Source organism: Podarcis muralis, chromosome 3 (assembly GCF_964188315.1).
Source record: "Podarcis muralis chromosome 3, rPodMur119.hap1.1, whole genome shotgun sequence".
Lineage (NCBI taxonomy): Eukaryota > Metazoa > Chordata > Lepidosauria > Squamata > Lacertidae > Podarcis > Podarcis muralis.
Genome location: NC_135657.1, coordinates 48,329,173 through 48,351,912, shown reverse-complemented (window position 1 = coordinate 48,351,912; position 22,740 = coordinate 48,329,173). Strand labels below are relative to the sequence as shown.

General features: G+C 43.3%; 2 protein-coding genes across 3 annotated transcripts; one reads left to right on the top strand and one right to left on the bottom strand.

Moving 5' to 3' along the window:
- Positions 1-282: 282 nt before the first annotated feature.
- PSMB1 (proteasome 20S subunit beta 1) lies at positions 283-8,748 on the bottom strand. The gene is made up of 6 exons (XM_028723983.2): positions 8,559-8,748; positions 7,112-7,219; positions 4,843-4,924; positions 4,398-4,527; positions 3,110-3,216; positions 283-571 (listed from the first exon to the last, which is right to left on the bottom strand). The coding sequence occupies exons 1-6, from the start codon at positions 8,663-8,665 to the stop codon at positions 386-388; spliced, it is 720 nt and encodes a 239-aa protein (XP_028579816.1). The 5' UTR covers positions 8,666-8,748; the 3' UTR covers positions 283-385.
- An 80-nt stretch (positions 8,749-8,828) lies between these two features.
- TBP (TATA-box binding protein) lies at positions 8,829-22,301 on the top strand. 2 transcript variants are annotated; one of them, XM_028723978.2, is made up of 9 exons: positions 8,829-9,595; positions 9,869-10,038; positions 14,080-14,312; positions 16,651-16,976; positions 17,929-18,016; positions 19,647-19,738; positions 19,934-20,101; positions 21,072-21,166; positions 21,528-22,301. In XM_028723978.2, exons 3-9 carry the CDS (start codon positions 14,259-14,261, stop codon positions 21,605-21,607), a joined length of 903 nt encoding a protein of 300 aa, XP_028579811.1. In that variant the 5' UTR covers positions 8,829-9,595; positions 9,869-10,038; positions 14,080-14,258; the 3' UTR covers positions 21,608-22,301. The 2 variants fall into 2 exon arrangements, with proteins under 2 accessions (XP_028579811.1, XP_028579810.1); XM_028723977.2 differs by lacking the exon at positions 9,869-10,038.
- The last annotated feature ends 439 nt before the right edge of the window (positions 22,302-22,740 follow it).

Genomic DNA, 22,740 nt, shown 5'->3' with positions numbered 1-22,740 from the left:
CTCACCCAAAGTAATGAGAATTTGTCCAACTAACAGCTGTCATCATCTTAATTTAAGGTATAAATTTGTATCATGCATTTGTGCAAGTCCAAAGTATTAAGATAAACTTAAGTGGTTATGTAGAAGACTGTGCTGACATAATGATCATTAAGTTATTCTCTTCTACCATTTACCAGATTGTAACTTACATTTGAATAACAGCCTGTTTTTCCTTGACAGGCCTCATGTGACTCAAATCCCACTTATGCTGCGAACAATGAAATATAAATGATGAAAGACAGCTTTGTTTCCTTTTTTATTACATCAAATATCATACCAGCAGTATATAGCCTGCACAAAAATTAAGGTTGCACACCAAAATTCTTTAAATGTACACTGCACTGATTTAGTCTCTTCGCAATGGAGTCATTTCTTCTTTAATTCCATCTTTTGTGATAATGCAGATTTTTAGTGCATCTCCAGTGTATACATCTCTTTCTGCAGCAGAAATGAAGACATCCTTGACTAACTGCAAAGCCTTCTCCAGAGACAAAGACACATGCTCCACATTCTGCAAGTTCTTGAGGCCAACCTTTCAAAAAGAAAGACATTTTAATTAACCTTTCTGTTCTCACTTTCATTTGACAATTAAGATGAGGGCTACTTTGTTATGCTGTCACCTTAACTGACAGGTATTTTAACAGGCCAGATTTCGCCACTAAAAAATAATAATAATCAAAATAATGTGCAAGGAAGTCATTTGGTAAATTATCACTACATTCATTTGGAGGCGGGGGCAGAATAAGGGAATAAATTAAAGGCCAAATTCTCACATTCACTTTGGCTGCAATTGCTGGAAATCAACTCTTCATAAATGCCATGACATCAAAGTGTAACAGTTACAGACAACTGATGATGAAATGACCGCAGTTTCACATATTCAAGGTAAGTGATGGATGCAGCTATGGCAAATAAAATAGTCATCCTCTCTGAATTGATAAAAAATAAACTGAAACAAGCACAAAGCACCAGTAGAAATTGCTTCCTTTTTATTTAGGTGACCTTCTAATGCCTGTGGCATGATCATGCTTGGTCAGCCAGAGTAGTACAGTGGTACCCCACAAGACGAATGCCTCGCAAGACGGAAAACCCGCAAGACAAAAGGGTTTTCTGTTTCGGAGGCGCTTCGCAAGACGAATTTCCCTATGGGCTTGCTTCGCAAGACGAAAGCCCATAGGGAAATCTCCGGGGACCTGTTTTAAATTGCTGGCGGTCGGGAGCAAAGACTTTCGCCCACAGCCGGCCTTCAGAAGAGGTCCTGGACCTCTTCTGAAGGCCGGCGGGGGGCAAAAGTCTTTGCTCCCCCCCGCCTGCCTTCCCGGGACAGCGGAGACTTCTCCGCTGCCCCGGGCGATCTTAAAATGCTGGCGGGCGGGAGCGAAGCGTTCGCTGCCGACCCCCAGCATTTTAAAATCTCCCCGGGACAGCAGAGAAGTCCCGCCCCGCTCGGGATGGCGGCGCAGAGCTGTCTGCCGTGCCGGGATCAGCGCAGCTCTGCGCGGCCATCGGGAGCCGGGGGCGAAGCCCGCCCCGCTACAGATGGCCGCGCAAAGCTGCCTGCAGTCCCGGGACTGCAGGCAGATCTGCGCCACCATCCCGAGCGGGGACTAAGTCCCGCCCCGCTCGGGATGGCGGCGTAGAGCTGTCTGCCATCCCGGGATCAGCGCAGCTCTGCGCGGCCATCGGGAGCCGGGGGCGAAGCCCGCCCCGCTACAGATGGCTGCGCAAAGCTGCCTGCAGTCCCGGGACTGCAGGCAGATCTGCGCCACCATCCCGAGCGGGGCGCTAAGTCCCGCCCCGCTCTGGATGCCAGCGCAGAGCTGTCTGCCGTCCCGGGACTGCAGGCAGATCTGTGCCGCCATCCCGAGCGGGGCGCTAAGTCCCGCCCCGCTCTGGATGCCAGCGCAGAGCTGTCTGCCGTCCCGGGACTGCAGGCAGATCTGTGCCGCCATCCCGAGCGGGGCGCTAAGTCCCGCCCCGCTCTGGATGCCGGCGCAGAGCTGTCTGCCGTCCCGGGACTGCCATCCCGAGCGGGGCTAAGTCCCGCCCCGCTCTGGATGGCGGTGCAGATCTGCCTGCCGTCCCGGGATCAGCGAAGCGTTCGCTGCTGACCCCCAGCATTTTAAAATCTCCCCGTGTCCCGGTGAGATTTTAAAATGCTGGGGGTCGGCAGCGAAGCCCTTGTTCCCCCCCAGCCCCCCCCCCAGCCTTCAGAAGCCCTTGTTCCCCCCCCCCCCCAGCCTTCAGAAGAGGTCGGGGGACAGACTGTCCCCGGACCTGGTCTGAAGGCGGTTTCCCTAGGAACGCATTAATTGATTTTCAATGCATTCCTATGGGAAACTGTGCTTCGCAAGACGAAAAACTCGCAAGAAGAAAAAACTTGCGGAACGAATTAATTTCGTCTTGCGAGGCACCACTGTACTGCTTTATAGAATGACAACTCTTTCAGGAACTCACAACCGAGCAAATGAAGTCCCCAGAGATGCTTATCAACCCAACTGCTCACATAATACATTAGTCATCGGTAGGCTAAGAGGAAAGAACCACCAAACTTGTCTAAAGCTATGACGTCTGGGGTTCTGGAAGCAAATCCTAATTGTTCCAGGCTGCCAAGAAGGTAGCCATTTACAAGTTTGCTCTTGCGTATGGAAAATTAGTTGATAAAAGCTTGTCTGTTTCTTACTCTTAATTTTCTATCAGGTGAAAACCACTGTATGTCAAACATGGAGGCCATCAGAAGCATAGAAGAAACATTAAGTGCTTCAGAAACAATTCAACTACAATCAAACCTTGGTTCTTGAACAGCTTAGTTGGCGAACAAATCAGCTCCTGAACGCCGAAAACACGGAAGTGTTCCTGTTTTCAAACATTTTTCGGAAGCCGAACATCCGACACAGCTTCTGCTTCAGTGCAGGAAGCTCCTGCAGCCAATCAGAAGCCACGCCTTGGTTTTTGAATGGTTTTGGGAGTCAAACGGACTTCTGGAAAGGATTAAGTTCAAGAACCAAAGTTCCACTGTACTTCTATGTCAATGTAACCACTAACCAGAGAGTCATGTCTGAAATCTTACCTGGTTGTCCAGCAGAGGCTGCAGCATGGCACTAGCTGATCCACCAGCTTTGAAAGTATCTCTCTGGTAGGAGCCTACTGGATCAAAGCTGTACACTGCACCCTTTCCTTAAGAAGAAAAAGAAGCTGATGTTAGAATCATAAGCAGCAACCATGAATAAGGTCTAATAGCTGGAGCAGACACACACAAAAAAGGCTACAGCAGCCACTTCAGTTTGGAACCAGATGATGTGGATTTGACTGAAAGAGTAATGAACTGTCATCTTAGATAAAAGTGGATGAGAAATTATATAGCTACCAAAGCATAACAAAATTAATCACACAATCCAAAAGAATGAACTCGAAACACAACCCAAAAGAATGAATTCCAAAACATCCAACAAGTATTGGCCCATTTCACATGCAACTCTAAGGCAAACCACAACTTGCCATGAATGAACGTTGTGTGGGTTCCTGGAACAAAAACTGCAGTCGCAATGCTCCATCCCTGGCCCTGCTACCACCATGCTACCTAGGGCTGAGCTATGATTTGTCTTAGCATTAAGTCTCAAGCTGAGCTTATGGTTTGTGGTAAACCATGAACTGTAAACCAAGAACAAACCTTAGTTTACAGTTCATGGTTTGTGTGAAGCATTTTAAATCAATGGCCTGGTTCATACATTATGCCAAGTCGTTCTCTGCTTAGCCAATGTATGGTCTGTTTGAATGGAGGAGTGGCTACTCCAGACTGTTGCAGAGCAGTAGAAGGCTTGGGGCTTCATGGGCATGAATGTCATGGTTCCTGAAATTTGTTCTGATTGCCCAGATAAAATTTCACGGCTATACAGTAGTACCTCGGGTTACATACGCTTCAGGTTACATACGCTTCAGGTTACAGACTCTGCCAACCCAGAAATAGTACCTCGGGTTAAGAACTTTGCTTCAGGATGAGAACAGAAATCGTGCTCTGGTGGCGCGGCAGAAGCGGGAGGCCCCATTAGCTAAAGTGGTGCTTCAGGTTAAGAACAGTTTCAGGTTAAGTATGGACCTCCAGAACAAATTAAGTACTTAACCCGAGGTACCACTGTAATTCTACAGGTTGTGTTGCTAGTGTGTGAAAACAGGCAAGATCCCAGGATCCCCAGGCATGCACCTCCAGATGGTGGAGACATCAGGCGCCATCCTGGCAATCAGACATCTTCACTTTGTCGCAAGCACGATAGCCAGGTACAAAATAAATTTGGCGCCTAGCGAATTTTGAATGCTGCAAGAGAGACTTATATTTACTAGGAATTCAAATTAGACTTTACCTTCTTCATCTAATCCACCAATTATGTTGTAAACATAGTAAGGGAAGAATCTTCGAGAATACAGGATTGTAGAAAGCATGGCTGCAATAGCTCCAGCACTCATGGTCTTGTTATTGGAATGTTTGTACATCTGGAATCAAATGGCAAAATTGTTATAACAGAAACAAGGTGGAAGTTCATGCTGAATGTTTCACTGAAATGAGCTGCAGAACAGGCAAGACGGTCAGAATCAGAATACCGCATAAGCAGGCTACTCTACCAACAGGCAAGAAAAACTAGTTATCATTAAAGGGTAAAGGAATTCCTTAAAACATCTGGCATCACCCAATGTTGTAACTGTACACTGGAACAGCCACGTAAGTTTTATATACACCCCTTGGCATTTTTTTAAAATTAGCGTTTGGCCACCTCCATTTACAGACATATATAAATAAATATAATTTACCTTTAGCCTTGCTTCAATAATTTTAGTAAGTGTAAGGCAGTCTCCGTGAAATCCACTGCAACCAATGACCGTTGTATCTGTCCTGTACAAATGCAACATTAATATGATTTTAAGTAATCTTGACATGATGAACACTCTCAGATAAGATTTTTTGTTAAAGTACCTTTAGTTGTCAATTATGACACATATTAACTGTAAACAAAAACATCAAATAATTCCTCTCATTCAAATTTTCATAAAGCGGTGTTGTACGAATCACAACTTTACTGCTTAACGTGCAGAACCAGGACTGATTCAGTTGTGCATTGATACTGTTTTTATTCAACATGATGATAAGCAACTGTGCTCACTATCACATGGGCCCATGCAATTTGAATATAGTGCTACACACAACTGAAGCAATTATATGGAATGCATTCTTGTAAGATGTGATGGTGACATACTAGCTGTGAAGGCCAAGTACAACTTACGTCTCCATAGGCCACATGCCACCAAATACCAGTTGCTGGAGGCTTCTCGGCTTCTCAGAAGCATCTGGGAACACATGAACCTTTGGCTCTGATTTTGCAAAGCTTTGCTTACATTCTTAACTCCATGTACTGGTGCCTGAGTGTACTTTGGTTCACTTGATACATTCTCCACCAGATCACAGGTTCTCAAAGACACCACAGTATCAAATCAAGGAAAAGTGGCAGTAATGCACATCTGGACCAGCCCCAAGACTCCGCATAGCATATTATATAGCATATAGTAATTTGCACAAACCCTGCCATTTATAGAGAATGCTATGGAGACAGTATTAACAAGTACCATCATCACAAAAGACCAACTGATGTCAATAAAAAGGTAAAGGTACCCCTGCCCGTACGGGCCAGTCTTGACAGACTCTAGGGTTGTGCGCCCATCTCACTTAAGAGGCCAGCGCTGTCCAAAGACACTTCCGGGTCACGTGGCCAGTGTGACAAGCTGCATCTGGTGAGCCAGCGCAACACACGGAACGCCATTTACCTTCCCGCTGGTAAGCGGTCCCTATTTATCTACTTGCACCCGGGGGTGCTTTTGAACTGCTAGGTTGGCAGGCGCTGGGACCGAGCAGCGGGAGCGCACCCCGCCACGGGTATTCGAACCGCCGACCTGACGATCTGCAAGTCCTAGGCGCTGAGGTTTTACCCACAGCGCCACCCGCGTCCCTCTGATGTCAATAGAAGGTTACAAACCAAATGTTTATATCTAGACAACCATTTAAGATCTATTCTACTATAAAGCTAGCAACACAACCCTATGCAGAAGTAAGTCCTACTATGTTCAATGGGGCTCACTCCCAAGTAAGTGGATACATAGTATGCCAGCCTAAAACAATAAAACTAAGTCCACAATTCTATACCCACTTACCTAGGAGTATATCCTAATATGCTAAGAATGCATCCCTAGTTGGAACCTACGAGACATGTCTATTTAGAAAGCTAAAAGGCTATATATTTCATGCATCAAATGAAATGAGTTATGCAAAAATGAGTGGTGAAGTTTGTGGTACTACTCATACTTAGCAAATTTCTTTCCTTTGCCCTGGAAAATTCTGAAGCAGTATTATAGAAAACATTTTGGTTTTGTAGTCTGAAACGTCCATTACGTGCATAAGCATGTAATTGGGTGTTTTTCCTGTTTCACTTTAAAGAATATTACCCAAGAGAAGACACTGACAAAGTGAAACATGTTAGATAGTGAAACTAAAACTACTTATTTAGAAAAGGCTGGGCCCACCAATGTTCCAAGAGCTACTACAGCAGCACAATATTTTGCTCAGAAGTAAATATTGCCATGTTCAATGGGGCTTACTCCACAGTAAGCGTGTTCAGGTTTGCAGCCCACGTGCACTCAAAAGCATGACCTAACACAACTTTTTGTGTACTTGAATAGCAGGCACACTGCAATGTGCTTTTAAACCACTCTTTCATTTTCAAAAGCTGCTTGCCATGAAGGACGGAGGAACACAGCCAGAGAATTTCACCATTTTACCAGATGGCATATTATGTAAGATACAGCCAAGTTAGGCAAAATCCTTGTCAGTTAGTTATCATCCTTCTAGCTAAAAGTTTGAGATACTTGAGTTTATAAGAAATCAAATGAAGCTTATGGAAACACCAGGCTTCAGTGAAGTCCTGTTTCAAAAAGCAAAATTATAGAGAATTAAGTTAGCTGCAACGAAGACATGATGCTCTTGATGACTATAGGGCAATTACAATTTTAGGTTCTCTCAAGTTAAACTTACAGTTTGTAGCATTTTGGACTGTCCCGGCTATGAATTGCATAGTCTTCACTCAGTCGGGTGTCTGAGGCAACAATAGAAAAGTCTTCACCAGCAATTGCCAATATAGTCCTTTAAGACAAAAAAAGGAACAAATGTTTCTGCGTACTTAGGATTTAGCAAACAATTCAGCTCAGCAACACAAAAACTAGAAATCCTACAAGTATTAAAGATTTTGCTTTGCAGTTGTGATTGTTCCAATAAAAACCAGATCTAACAAGTATTTGAAGACATAATCGCATAATGCATTGTAATAATGCAACCTGCAGACTACCAGAGCATAGACAACAGAGGTTAGGCTATCTCTGTGCAGATAGGAGCACAGCTGGGCCATCAGATGAAGCTGATGTAAGCACTCTGTGTCACCAAGGCTACCTGAGCCTCAAGCCACAGCAATGGATTCAGGAATACCCCAGGGAAGGTACCCACTCTTTCAGCAGGAGTGCAATCCTGTCATTTATTGACTCTTGTCATTCTACCCTGAGTTATCGATCCACATTTATACCAGAGAATCAGATACCCTGATTTGAACAGGGGTTGCATTCTGGATCATTTGTGCATGTTAGTGGAGTTTGTGCAAGCATGCCACACTCCTGCCCAGATCCAAAAACAGCCTGCACATATGTGGTTGCACATTCTTTGAAAGCACTCAAAACTGGAGTTTCACTGACATAGCAGCCAGATCTCAGCAATTTTGCTCAAAAACAGAGAGTCTCCCCCCACCCCAAAAAAAACCCCTTGGTTATTGTTTTTCCTTAGTGCACTTGTACAACTGAAAAAATACTGACAGCACTCTGAATTAAAAGAAAAAGAAAATCGGATATACGTAAGATGAAATACAACTGAGGGAATCAAGGAGGAGACACCCTCACCAACGGGAAAACCTGAAAATCCATGAGAAAAAGGCTGGGCATACTGGGAGGGTGGGATTAAAACTATTTTGTACAAGTCTTGATCTAGAAAAGCACACCGACTCTGTAAAGACCTTCGGGTGAGCATATGGAGGCCGTGATAACTGTGGGCTCTCACAGGAGGGCAGCGAGTTGATGCTCTTGGTGATTGTATTCATCTTTAAAGCTGTCCTTAGTGTTTTAAACTTGGAAGCCGTCTTGAAGGGGGGGGGGGGGACTTTCTACGGCCATAAGGCATAGCTGTCAACTTTTCCCTTTTCTTGCGAGGAATCCTATTCGGAATAAGGGAATTTCCCTTAAAAAATGGAAAACGTTGACAGCTATGCCATAAAGTGGGGTCGGATTGTAATAAAACAAGCCCGTCTCGAAGACATAAAAGCCAAACACTAGGAAGTAGGGCCGATCGCGTGCGCGAAGCAAAAACCGCCGTAATTTGGGCAGCCCGAACCGAGCAGCCGAATACAAAAGGAGAGGACAGGAAGCGGCTGCCAGATACTCACCCGCCATTGAAGGTGTAAGGGGAGAAGCGGTGTTGCACCGCAGAGCCCTGCTTCGCCTCACAACCCAGGCCAAGCGCGGGCTCGGCGTAGCCTGCTGTCGACAGCATCGTTAGCTTTCAGAAACCCCACCGCTTCTCGAACTGCTGCTGCGGCTGCTGCTGCTGCTGTCTCACGGCAAAATGGCGTCTCCGGAAGAGAACCGGTTTCCCAAGCCCTCTCTGGGCGGCATCCTCGACGACTTCCGGCGTCGGCACCTGCGCGTCGCAGCGCCACCTGCAGGCGGGAGGCTGCTAGGACTCACAAGGGGGCACCGGAGACGAAGAAAGGGGAATTCATTTCAAGCTACAGACCCAAGCGCGCTTCCCGGGGAGAGAGAGGCTGAGGTGGTGGCGGCGGCGCTGGGGAGCCTGACTCCCATCCGCGCCAGCCAGCCAGCCAGCCTGGCCAATGTTCAGGAGTGAGGGCAGTTGAAAAGTGCAGCAACATCTTGTTTGCGCTTTCCCCTGTTTCGTGGTGGTTTTTTCTGCTTCTGCCGTAAAGGTCGAGGCAGAAAAAGACTTGCAGTTAAACGGGAACACGGGAGTCAGACACAGCACTGCGCTGAGGGTTGGAGGCCAGCGTAAGGGGGGTCAGGAGCACCTTCGCTTTGCTTGGAATCCCTTCTTATCCCTGCGGTGCTCTGATCCATTTGCCTAGGCGTGCAGCAGGCGGCTTTGATCGCCGATGCCTCCTAGAGAAGAGCTGCGCTTGGCATCCCGATGCTCATGCTCACCCCTCCTCCCCTTTATGCCCCTTTCCTCTTTGGGGCACGCCAGCCGCGCTCGGAGTCTTTCGAACGCGCCTGCGCGTTCCTTCCACTCATTTCTCTCTTCCCACCCCACCCCGCCTGCCGGCCGGCCGCTGCCGCCCTCAAGAAAGCTGGCGCCCGAGGTAACCGCCGAGCGGCGCAGCGGCTGCTTCGGATGACGCGAAAGAGGCGCGCCGCTCGATGAAGCGAGCGAAGGGGCACAGCTCGGCTCGGGAGAACTTCTGGAGCGGTAAGTTGCCGGTCCGCCAGCGTCGCCCTCGAGGGGAAGGGCAGCCCTGGGAAGGAGCCCAGAGCCGCTGGGCTGAGGAGGTCGGAGGAGGCGCCGCCTCTACGACTGTTCGTACCGCTACGGGCGGCAGACAGGGCTTTCTCCTTCCCGCTCCCCCTTCCCGCCCTTCGGACCCGTAACGTCAGGACGAGGGTTTGGCGGGTCTGTGGGCCGCGAGTCGGGCCCGGTAGCCTCCCGCCCGCCCGCCTGCCTCACTCCCGCTTTTCCCTCCAGCGGAAACGCAGCCGGCGGGGAGGGGCGCCCTTCTCGGCACCTCTTTCCCGGCGGCTGCGGGATGGCGATGTCCCCAATCTCCCGCCTCCGCCCGGCTGCGGTGTCTGCTGCCCGTGCGGTTTCCCAGTCCATGGGAACTAATGAGGAGGATCCTAGCCAGTGGCCCTAAGGTAGGTTGCTTCTTGTCGGCCACGTGTGCTCCTCTCGATCCTGTGCATGCTCTCTGCTTGGAAGCAAGTCCCACTACGCTGAATGGAGTTCCTGCACCGGTGTAGGAGGTGCTCGGAGGGAGAGAGGAAAATAATCACCTTTCTGGGTCTCTGCACTTTTTCCTGCAAGTCGTTTTGGCACACACGATTCCGAGAAGCACTCGATGATTCTGTGCAATTTGGAAGCTGCCCTGCTCCTTTGCCATCCTAAAAATGTTTGGCAAGGAAGGGCCAGTGAAATGTAGTTTGCTGCATTACTCTTCAGTTAGTAGAAATGAGTCCAAATTGCCATAGTTTAACATACTTAATTGAAACAGGCTACATTTCCGTGGGCTCTAGATCACGGAATCATAGAATTGTACGGTTAGAAGGGACACCGAGGATCATCTGGTCCAACTCCCTGCAGTGCCAGTCAGATGCACCGATCCATTGCGCCACACAGATTGCTAGCCGGTTGTTGCTTAGGCTATAATCCTAAACTTACTGGCAATTAAGTGCCATTTGAACTGTTGTAGTGTGTAATAGATATCAGTGAAACTCATCTATTGGGTGGTTGATGTCAGTCTCTTTAGAGAGATATTTAATTGTGAAACCTGCAGTGGGTACTTAACTGTCTTGAATTATTTCTCCATCTCTTTCACATATATTCCTATACAAACATAACTTTCTTTAAACATGTGAAGAGAGGGAGTTACAGACCACAAGAAGGAGTAGTGATTGACTGTGCTTATTTTATAAGAGTTTATACATGTTTTTATATCTGCTTAGATGTCAGTATTGTGTGTGTGCACTGTTACTGTATGTTGAATGTTTTTTGTATTTGATGAAAGCTATAAATAGAGGATGACAAAGTCAATTTGCAAACAGCTGTAATATGCAATGCTTGCACTCCTTTACATTTGCCTAATTCTTTCAATCTTGAAGTGTTAAATGCTACCCACACTTATTATGTAGCAGTATAACAATAACCGTAGGTGTATCTGCAGCTGGAAAGATTATCCTGCTTTGACACAGATATATTTGTGGCATTTGGCAAGACTATTCTAATCCCTGGTGTAGTTCTGTGTCAGTGAAATAAAAATAGTGCTGTTTGGATGGCAGCCTTCAGTGAGTACTTCTATAAAACACTTCTTGAGGAAGCAAGGTTTGTATAGCTTCATTACTGAAGCAATATAGTCCATTCTGTAAAATAGCTTATTCAAAGTATTGGTGTATGGAGGTGCTTCACAATGTTTCTGGGTTGTTTTTTACTAGGCCTTTAAGCTGTTGGTTTCTGGATGAAACAATCATTTCCTGGGATGTTGACAAATGATGCTACTAGACCAGGGGTTTCCAGATTGCGGTCAGTGGACCACCAGTGGTCTGCGAGCATCATTCAAGTGGTCTTGCAACATGTCTGCATTAATTACTCATACTGATTTTTATTTTTATTTTTATTTTGCTGTCTTTATTTCTTATATTAGATTGTATTACAACTTGAATTCTGTGGAGTTCAAATTGCAATAAAATACAGGCAAGGGGGAATAAATTAAAATACACACACACAAAATGCATAGTACCACACATTCCAGTTGCTACAGCAAGCAGAAAAATCATTAAGTGATCTGCCAAGGCCATAAATAATTTTCAAGTAGCCCATTGGCTGGGGTGGGGAAGCACAGAATGGAAACCACTATACTAGATAGTGATGTTCTCGTGGTGTTCATAATCTAAGAGCAGCCATGCTGGAATCAAAGATCTGTGTAAAGCAGCTTATTTTATCCAGTCACCAGCCAGATGCTTTTGGGAAGCCTGATGGAGGGCATGAAGGCATGTTGTCTCTTCTTCCAGGCCACTGTTATTGGGAGGCAGGCTGCCTCTCAGCCTGGATGATCCACATAGAAATGTTTGCCTAATAGCCATTGATAGACTTGTCCCTCATAAACTTGTTGAATCCATCTTTAAAGCAAGCTGAGTTAATGCTGAGTTGTAGCCGTGAATTTCATTGAAGTACAGTACTAGTTTCTAATTTCACTGAATCTTCTTCCAATCAGTTTTTTTAAGGGTGTCCCAAACCCAAGTGTTACATGAACGAAATGAAATACACTCTTTCATTTTCTCCACACTATGCATACTTTTATAAATGTGTATTGTGCTGCACCTTTTACAATTATATAATTTCTTCCCAAGATGGGACAATCAGAAACGTACACAGTAGTTCAAGTGTATATATGCAGCCATATACTTGTACCCATGAATTATAATATTGACAGTTTTTTAACTGACATTTAATATGCACACACGGAACATACATTATTTCTTAATTCAATTTAAAGTACATAAGCAACCTTAAACATTAATGCCAACATATTTCTACTTTCCTTTAGTAGGGAGTAGGTCTTATTCAAATCATTGGACTTATTTCTCAGTAAACAACCTTAGAATTGCATTTTTGCTCTCTTAAACTCACTCAGTTTTATTGTGCAGTTTTGATCTATTCTTTCCATGTAGGCGTTTTTGGAGTTTGCCAGCCTTTGGCCATAAGCAGTCATCAATAAACAATTACTAAGGGATAATGTTCTTTCAATACAGGTGCATGCACATGACTTCTCAAAATAGTTTCATACTCAATGATACAGCTAGACATTTTATTGTTCTTTTTCCTCACAATTCTTGATGTCTTATTTTATGTTCATTTCCAAATAACCCATAGCATGGATTTTTGCCTTTTTCTTTCCTGACATGCCCTGAGTTGGTTCCATTGAGCTGTATAGCACAACGCCAACATTTTTTCTGGTTAGTCAACCAGCGTTAGAAATGACACCTTAAACCTATGTTGTGGTTGCCACCACGGAATATCTAGGCGCCATAGTTTTTTTTAGAATGAGTCTTATTATTAATAATAATAATTCCATTTCTATACCACTTTATATTTTAAAGAAAAAATCTCAAACAGGTTGATAACACATTAAAGCATCAACTAAAACAATCCAGCATAAAGCACATTCAAGTTTCAAGGAAAACATTTCAGATCCTTTTCTAACTGCTGCCTACTATTCAGCCAAGGGATATCATAATCAGTTTCAAGCTTTAGTCCAAAAAGGATCTCTTGATGTAAAAGGTCACTGTCATGCCCCTTTTGGAGGAATGCTCTTTGAAGGATGACCTTGAGCTCTCCAAGGCAAACATTCAGGAGAAGCATCCTGTATCAAGGAACTGCAAGGCAGAGCAGGGGGATGCAGGTACTTCAGGGGTCACATCAACCCGCCCTCCTCCTCAAGTTAGCTAGCTATTTATTTCTATTTTCAGTGTGAAAAATGTTTATGTAATCTGATACTTATTATTTACTTGTTGCACTCCTGGTTTTGGCTTTTTGCTTGTCCTGGCCAGGCTGGTGCAGCGGCTAGTGAGTTTGGACCTCCAAATCTTTTCTCAGATAATGAATGTCACCGGAAGACCTTGGGAATAACACTCTGTCTCAGCTGAAGCTCATAGTCTATGACGTATACAAAGTAATAAAATAATAACCTCAGTTTGCTTATTACTTAACATTCTTTCAAAATTCAGGTATGAGCAGAATAGAAATTTTAAGTTGCAGTACTACTGGGTCAAAGAAGAAACCAAGTTGTAAGTACTTGATTTCTGTTTAGGTATAGTTATTTTCCTTCCAAACTGAGCTATTTGGGTTGGGTAGCTAAACTGATACCTTTGCCCTGCTTCAAAGGTAATTGTCATCACAGATCTCATCTGTCTGTTAGGCTTATGCTTTTTGCTTACTTCAAAAACCAATTCATTCAGTATGTGGGAGACCTGAAAGGGGATTTGTCATTGCAGATTCTTAGAACTGGCACTCAGAAGCTATTCTGCAAGCAGACCCATGCATATTATACTGGAAGAAGCACACTTGACAGCATTGTTTGGACAACAGAAATACATTTTGTGACTATAAAATGCAGCAGTGTTGTGTGTTTCTTAATTTTACTGCAAGGCATGCTTTTCATTAAACTTGTTTCTCTCTTTCAGACTTATGATCCTCCTCTTAGACACTTGGAAGCTGAAGTCCTTTCAAATATGTCAAGACAGGCTGCATACCTTGTTGGGATGCTTTAGGAAGTGACTCTCAAGGCAGATGGTGTGAAACTGCTTTTCTGGACAGGGTTTCTGTAAATACTTGTCACTTGACTGGAGACCGGACTGCTGCCATGGATCAAAACAACAGTTTACCACCCTATGCCCAGGGTTTAGCATCCCCTCAGGTAAAGATGTGTGAATTTTGGAGCTTATTAGGAAACACAGATTTCAAAATTATTTACCCAATGAAAAGTGATGCAATGTTGTAGGCACTAGATCTTCCTCCTCTCATCTTTTTTCTCGGTGGGCTTGCTTCAAACTCTTTTGAATCACATCTAATCTATCTATGCCTGCCTGCCTGCCTGCCTGCGAAGATCACAGGATGGTTTTATCTCTCGCTTCTCACCACAGGCCAGAACATGCTCTGGCCCTGCCTTTTGCTCTGCCTCTCCAGTGGTCTCAGTGAAAGGGTAGTTGGCAAAGGAGGCAAGAAATACCACTGGCCCTCAATACAGCCATTGCCCTAAGTGGCAGCATGCTTGCTGATGGAGCAGTCCCTGCCACAAACTTACTACAGTCTCCTTCAACAGTAGCCAAGAATGCTTTTCTTGGACCCTCTCTGTTTTTTTGACTCTCTGGAAGCCAGTTCCTTGGCAAGAGCTGAAAATATTGGAGGCACTTCTTCCCTTCCTGCTTCATTCTTGTTTACTTTTTGAGTGGGTGAAGCATTAAAGACACAGACTCCTCCATACTGACTTCCTCACTACCCAGACTCAGTTTCCAGCATTTTGTTTCTATGATGTACCCTTGGCCTGAAAGGTGTGTGTGTGTGTGTGTGTGTGTGTGTATGAAAGAGAGGGAGGAAGGGAGGAGACTCTTATTTCATTTAATTTCAAAATATAGTCTCAATTTATAACTATGGTTTAGACTTGAATCCTTTTTCAAAATATCTCAGTTAAAGTGAACAATGTGTGTCTAGATGGTTATTTGTATTATGGAAATTCCAAACTCTGCCCCCCTTCTGTTGTTTTGTAATTTTGTTGTAATGCAATTTGATTGAAGGGAACAATAAGCAAACAATAGTTTGTTTATTTAGAGTATTTATATACCATTTTTCAGGTGGACTTCACATAAGGTTATTACAACAATAAGCATCACCTTCTTTAAAAAGAAGCTGCAATAGAATGGATGGGACAACTTGTTTAGAAAAAACTGTTACTGCTTCTTCTCCCCTCAGGGCAAGATGGTCCTTCAGACATCCCTGTGGTGAAAGTTGAGAGAAGGGAAAGTTGCAAAACACTGCAGGATTGCTTAAAAAGAACCGTTCTGCATATTTGGAATTTGCTGATCTTTTTTTAAAGAGTATGACATGTACAACTGAATTTATTTTAATTAGCTTCAACTAGTAATTCCCAAACTGTGTCCCAGGCATGGGGTATACTAGTGTGCCTTGAGGGATACATTTTGAAATAATAGATGCAATTCAGCATTGCACTCTTCCAGTTGCCCCACCTGCAAAAGCATTTCAGCTTGCTAGACAGAATGATCCCACCTCTCTCTCCCAACCTCCCCAGAGCCAATGTTGGGGCACAAGGGGAAGTGGTGGGGGAGCACCATGATGCAAGCAGAAGTTCTTGTGCAGGGCTTCTGCTGATGGCACTGAGTAGGTGACTCCTGCCCAACTGCATGTTCTGAACCCAAAACAGCTGCCCAGAAGGAGCTGCATCGCTTCATGATTTTACTGCTCTGTTTTTCCCTTGATTTTATTTTGCTTTCTGGTTGGCATTCTAGTGGTGGGCAACTCCGACACCTCTCTACATTGTATTTGGATAATTCAGGCAGAAATATTTGGGACACTTACTTAGGAGCAAGCCTCACTGAACACAATTGGGCTTTCTTCTGAGTAAACATGCATAGGAATGCAGTGTCCGTCATCCCTGATGCAAAGACACAGAACTACCAGCCTCAGGGAAGGAATGCTGAAATGAAAGGGAAGCACTCCTTTGAGTAGGTAGTTATTACTTTTACAGGTTCTGAAAATCAACCATTAAGGATATAAGAGCGCTGCATGTCTTTAATTTTAAGGGAAAGTTCCTCAGCCAGAGAGAAGCACTGACTTAAAGGTATCTCAGTGCTAATGAAAGCATATATGAGAGAAATCCAGTTTTGATCTACCCCCCCCCTTCTTTTATTATGGTAACTGAATGTCAATTTCAGCCCTATTATAAGAGTCCAAGTAAAATAAGGTGATAACAATGCCTTGGAGAATACACATGGTAATATACTCATTCTGGAGGATCCTAGCTACTGTTTCAGTGCAATCCTGTGCACGTTTATTCAAAGGTAAAGCACACTGTGTCCAGTGGGTCTTACTCCCAGGTTAGTATGCATTGGACTGCACTATTGGTTTCAAAATAGAATCGGCTGTTTTTAAAGCAACTTAATGAATACTTAATCCTCTTCTTGATTGTTCAAAAACATCTGTGGTCGGCAGCATTCTCTAATTCTCTTCTCTTTTTTTAGGGTGCGATGACTCCTGGTATCCCTATATTTAGTCCCATGATGCCCTATGGCACGGGGCTCACACCCCAACCTGTTCAGAGCACCAACAGTTTATCTATTCTGGAAGAGCAACAGAGGCAACAGCAGCAAGCAGCAGCACAGCAGTCCACATCACAATCCACACAGGGTGCATCCGGTCAAACGCCGCAGCTCTTCCACTCACAGACACTTACTACAGCCCCTTTACCAGGAACCACACCTCTCTACCCCTCTCCGATGACCCCCATGACCCCAATAACTCCCGCAACACCTGCCTCTGAAAGCTCTGGGATTGTACCACAGCTACAGTGAGTGTGTAGTCTTCTCTTCTCCCTCCTGTGACCCTGCAATATTTTTAAACAGTGACTGTAAGCTCCTGTAACCTTCTGATCTTGGCTAGCAAATCTATCTTTTTTGACTTAGGGCCAAGCAACTAGTGTTAAGCAGCAATAATAAAGTTCCTTTTAATGGCAGCGACTTAACTAAAAACCACTGAATAGTTGACATATCCCTTGCTTCCCAGACATCTCAAATAAGCCTCACAACATTGGCAAAAGATGTTCAGGCTTTAGCTCATGTTTTGGAATATGGAACTTCTTAGGAATGTGACAGCTATAGAGTTCCTCTGCATCCCTGTGCTCTGAACTGGTTCACAGATGGGGAGTTCATGAGCACTCTCAATTGTTTGATTGTTTTTAGACAACAGGCAGGAGGTGCCCCTAATATGTTGACCATAAACTGTTAATGCACAATAATGTGGGACTGAGTGGGCTCCTGTAGTTTTACGATATTCAATTCTTTGTTGTGTTCAGAGACAATACGATAGCACCCTTTAAATATTTGTCACAGCTCTGATGGACCAAATGTATTTCCTGCTGTTCCAGAGGGTAGGACCCAAATCAATGGGTTCACTGTGAGAAAATGGAACAGTGCATTGAGGTGTGGTAGACTTTCCTTTGTTGGAGATTGAGTGTGTGTGTGTGTGTGTGTGTGAGAGAGAGAGAGAGAGAGAGACAGAGACAGAGACAGACAGACAGACAGACAGGGAGACCGACTAATCTTGAAAATATATATATACATGAAAATTAGCATGAGACAGTAGCTCACGAGTCAAAGTTATCCCGGTTGTAAATCTTATAAGGCTGGTTGTGTCCTGGTATTCTAGTTTTTACTTGCTTAATTGCAGTTGCATAGTAGGGGATACATTCAAAATTTGGGAAAAAATCTAGCTTGCCTGGCATGTCTTTGAATTGTCTTTAGGAATATTGTGTCTACAGTGAATCTTGGTTGCAAACTGGACCTCAAAACCATTGCCCTTCGTGCTCGAAATGCTGAATACAACCCCAAGGTAAGATATGAGAGTCGATAGCCATTACCTGATGCTTCTGTTTCTGATTGCCCATGGGTCCAGCATGAATCTCTTTTAGCTTTCTCATGGCTGGGGAGTCCCCAGTCTACAGGTCTGTGGGGCTGTTTCCCCAAACCAAGCCCACCTGCCCCACACCTGACATCATATGTCAAGAGTTGGACATAGGTAGGTCCACTAGAACAAATAATTCACCTGTTGGATCGAGTTTGGCAATTTCCTATCTTTACTCTTTAAAGAAGGTAAAACAATAAATCTAGCAGCATTGGTAGAAAGGATGCAAAAGTCACTTGCAAAGGTATTTCTAAAAGGGGAGTGACAGTTTTCACCTCTCCAAAAGCTCCTTGGCAAAAGTAATATTTTGAGTTGTCCATTGCATATTGACCATATTCAGATGCTATGTGAAATCAGTTTAGTATGTGAGGAGTGAGCCTTGAGCTCACATAATTGTCTCCCATTTCTTTCTCCTGGGATGACTGCAAGGAGTGGAGAATCTTTCCTTCCCATTTTTGCTTATTCAGTTAGGATTAGTGGTGGAGAATGCAGTCTTTCAACTGTCCAGGGGAGTTCTGCACCTCTAAAGAATTGTTGGGGAAACCCAACTTCCTCTGCATGTTATTTACTGGGGGGAGAGGCACAAATGGATAAGACTGGCACTTCTGTTCTGCTAGATAACTGTTGCTCACATTTGGAGATTAGAGTCTCTATATAGTAAAAAAATGATACTTTGTTGAAGAAAACTTTTTTTTTAGTGTTGAATCTAAGGAAGAACCTGCTACAATAAAAATGTTATATAATAAAACACTTAAAACAATTTGTAGAAGAGTGAGTTTGCAATACTCCTTGCAATATTTTTAACAAGCCTCCTGAATAGACACATTTGGGCTGCAAAATGTGGCTTATATATCTTAAGTGGAAATGAAGGCTGTTTATACAGCAAGATAAATACAGTGGTACCTCAGGTTACATACGCTTCAGGTTACATACGCTTCAGGTTACACACTCTGCTAACCTAGAAATAGTGCTTCAGGTTAAGAACTTTGCTTCAAGATAAGAACAGAAATCGGGCTCCAGCGGCGCAGCAGCAGCAGGAGGCCCCATTAGCTAAAGTGGTGCTTCAGGTTAAGAACAGTTTCAGATTAAGAACGGACCTCCGGAACAAATTAAGTACTTAACCCAAGGCACCACTGTAATCCCTTTTGGAATGTGAGGTTCATACAATGGTACCTCGGTTTAAGTACTTAATTCGTTCTGGAGATCCGTTCTTAACCTGAAATTGTTCTTAACCTGAAGCACCACTCTAGCTAACGGGGCCTCCTGCTGCTGTGGCCGCGTGATATCTGTTCTCATCCTGAAGCAAAATTCTTAACCTCAGGTACTATTTCTGGGTTAGCAGAGTCTGTAACCAGAAGCGTCTGTAACCTGAAGTGTATGTAACCCGAGGTACCACTGTACTCTTATTCTTGAAGTAGTTGATTATAAATGCTTGCAAAATTATAAAGATGACTGAGGAGTGAATTATAATATAGAGGTGGTTGCAGCTTCAAAAATTACTTACTAATGTTTTTTGGGATTCTTGTAATAACAACTTTTTTTTTTGTTTGTATTTCAGCGTTTTGCTGCTGTAATCATGAGAATAAGAGAGCCACGTACCACCGCCCTCATATTCAGTTCTGGGAAAATGGTGTGTACAGGGGCGAAGAGGTATGTGAGTCCATGGAGAATCTGCCCATTAATCTCAATGTCCAGTATAGTTTTATTCTCATTTCACTTGGGGGTTAACAGTCCAGCTCCCCAAACACATTTACTGCACACACATGCACCGTATATAACATTTTGTTATTATTTACTTGATAAATAATACTTGGTAAAATTACAGTGACTCCTTTTTTCCCCCAGTGAGGAGCAGTCCAGGTTAGCTGCCAGGAAGTATGCCAGAGTTGTGCAGAAATTAGGCTTTCCAGCCAAATTCTTGGATTTTAAGATTCAGAATATGGTGGGCAGCTGTGATGTGAAATTCCCCATCAGGCTCGAAGGATTGGTACTTACGCATCAACAGTTTAGCAGGTAGGTAAAAGGTTATTGTACCCAAGTGGTGAATACCACCTGCCACAAAATACGAGTGGATACGGCAACATATTCTCTTGTTATTATCTCTGCCATTTTAATTATTTTTTTTGTTAGTATGTTTAATCATTGCTTTGGATCTCCCATAGTATCCTGAATTAGGTGTATGCAAATAAGAAGGATTGCTTGTCAAGCTGTAGCCAATTTAGGACATTCTGTGGGTTGGATCCAGGTAAAAGTGTATAGCAGAAGGCTGGTTAATTTCCCCACCTCTCACCAAAAACCCTCTCCATGAAGAAGGACAGGCATCCACAGAAATCAGGCAGAGGCCCTTTCAGTGAGCACTGCTCACATTTGCAAAAGGTGCATGTATCCAGTTTTTGGAGATTTCCTATTCAGCAGAGTCCCCTGACCCCTGGGAGAAGCACTGATTCAACTTCTGTCAGTGTCCTACTGCACACTTTTCTCAGATCCAACCCTGTATCTATAAAGTTTTGTATACAAGAATTACAACATTTGAGACTTCTTCCATTTGCTAATATTTTATGATGTAATGATTTTATTGTATATAGCTGTATTTTAAATGAGCTGGTCGTTTACAAACAAGAGAGAGGGGGAAATAGACTGATCTCATGAAGTCTTGGGGGCTAATGGTGTATATTGCTAGATGAGTAGCCAGAGAAATTAAATCTGTATGAAAACCTTTTTAAACGTCAGCTTCCCATAAAGAGCTTGAAACAGGAGATGGCTCACCAGTTAGCTTAAGCCATATTTTGTCATTCTTATACAAAATATGTCGTATATTTTGCTGCAAATGTCTGCTTTGGTATATCAGCCACAAGATTTAGTAATAACAAAAATTAACTTGTGGCAAGAGAAATAAAATGACTTTCACTTACAGGCATCTCAATCAACCCACACTAGCTTAAGTTTCATTTAAAGATTTTACCTGTTTATTCTTTTCTTCCAGTTATGAGCCAGAATTGTTTCCTGGTTTAATTTACAGAATGATCAAGCCAAGAATTGTGCTGCTTATATTTGTTTCTGGGAAGGTAGTTTTAACAGGTAAGTTACATATGACATTTCTGCATTAAGTTAAATTGTAGTGCCAACAGGGGTGCCTAATAGTAATGATTTCTTGAAAATCCAAATTATTTTAATGTTGGCTTAGTCATTTTTTGAAGTGTTGGTGTTTTGGTATTGCAAATGTGCTACAACTTCTGTCAATGAACTCTTCTAAGAGTCTACAACTATGAACCAACTGCACAAATAAGAGATTTGAGCCATGCACTTCCTCCTTTTTCCTGTCCAAATTACAGGAAAAGAATAAACCAGACACCCTACCTCTTGCTCTGTAAAAAAAGGGGGGTACATTGTAGGTTTTTTTAAAAAAATGTGATTGTATAACTAGTGCTTTGCCTTCTAGGTGCAAAAGTCAGAGCTGAAATCTACGAAGCATTTGAAAATATATATCCTATTTTAAAAGGATTCAGAAAGACAACGTAACAGTTCCTCATGCTCATCCAAGACGTTGGGGAACATTTTTAAAGTTACTGATTATGGCACAGCAGTAAAAGGAGACTTACAGACTGCAGCATCAGGCCTTGGAACATTTTCCCAGTTAGTGCCTAATTACCAGATCTCCACGGGGAGGGTGTTTGTGTTACATCTATACTGAGTTACCGTGAGTTGCTTCACTCGGCTCTCCTTGGAGAAACAACTCGACTTATTTATATTTCTAGCTTTTAAACAGTTTTAACATCTATTTTTTAAAAAATCGGAAAGCTTACGCTGGCAAATTGGTTAAACCGTGTTACTCAACATTTAACAATTTTCTTACAGTATTCTTTCAACCATGAATTTTATAATCAGAAACTTTGATTCTACATTTTTAGACCACCTTTCACATTCCCTGTTTTCAGTATTCAGCAGGACAGAAAGTTGCTAATGAAAACTGATGGTTGTATATATATATTCCTCTATTTGGGAAGCAATTTTTTGAGTTCTAAATGTATAAATACATGCTGCTTTTGAAAATTGGGGAAAGAATTTGAAGAGTAAAAGCCTGTGATTAACCTGATTGGCTTCTGCTGCTGTTTTAATGTGCTAAATGCATGCTTGTAGCTTTCAGTGTATTGAATTGGTTTTTATAAGATTTCTTAACAATCCAGTATTAAAGCAATCTGTTTTGCCTTTTAAATTACTTTCTGTGTGTTTCTTAAGTATCTTTAAAAAAAAAAAGTTTAGCATATAAGCTATAGCTTAGTTCACACATTTTCTGGAACTGGTGGTCAATTCATGTAGTGGTGCAGCAGGCTTGCAGCCCTATAGGGATAAGAACAATTTAAAATGGGTTGCACCTGAACACCTGATCATATGGAGTACCCGGTTACCTCCATGGTGGAGGGAAGTTTATTCTTTTACTGAGCATAGGGGGGAGCTTTGAAGAAGTCCAGCTCTAAAATTAAAGGTATAAAAATAAGACGACTGTCTGAAAAATCTTACCTAGCTGCCGGCATGGCAAACTTTCACTACAATATAATAAAGCTACCTTAGCTAATGGTTTTATTAAAACAAAAGGGCAACTGTTATCATCTCATCACTGGATAAGCGCTTGCTTCTTTTGTTTTACCCATGTT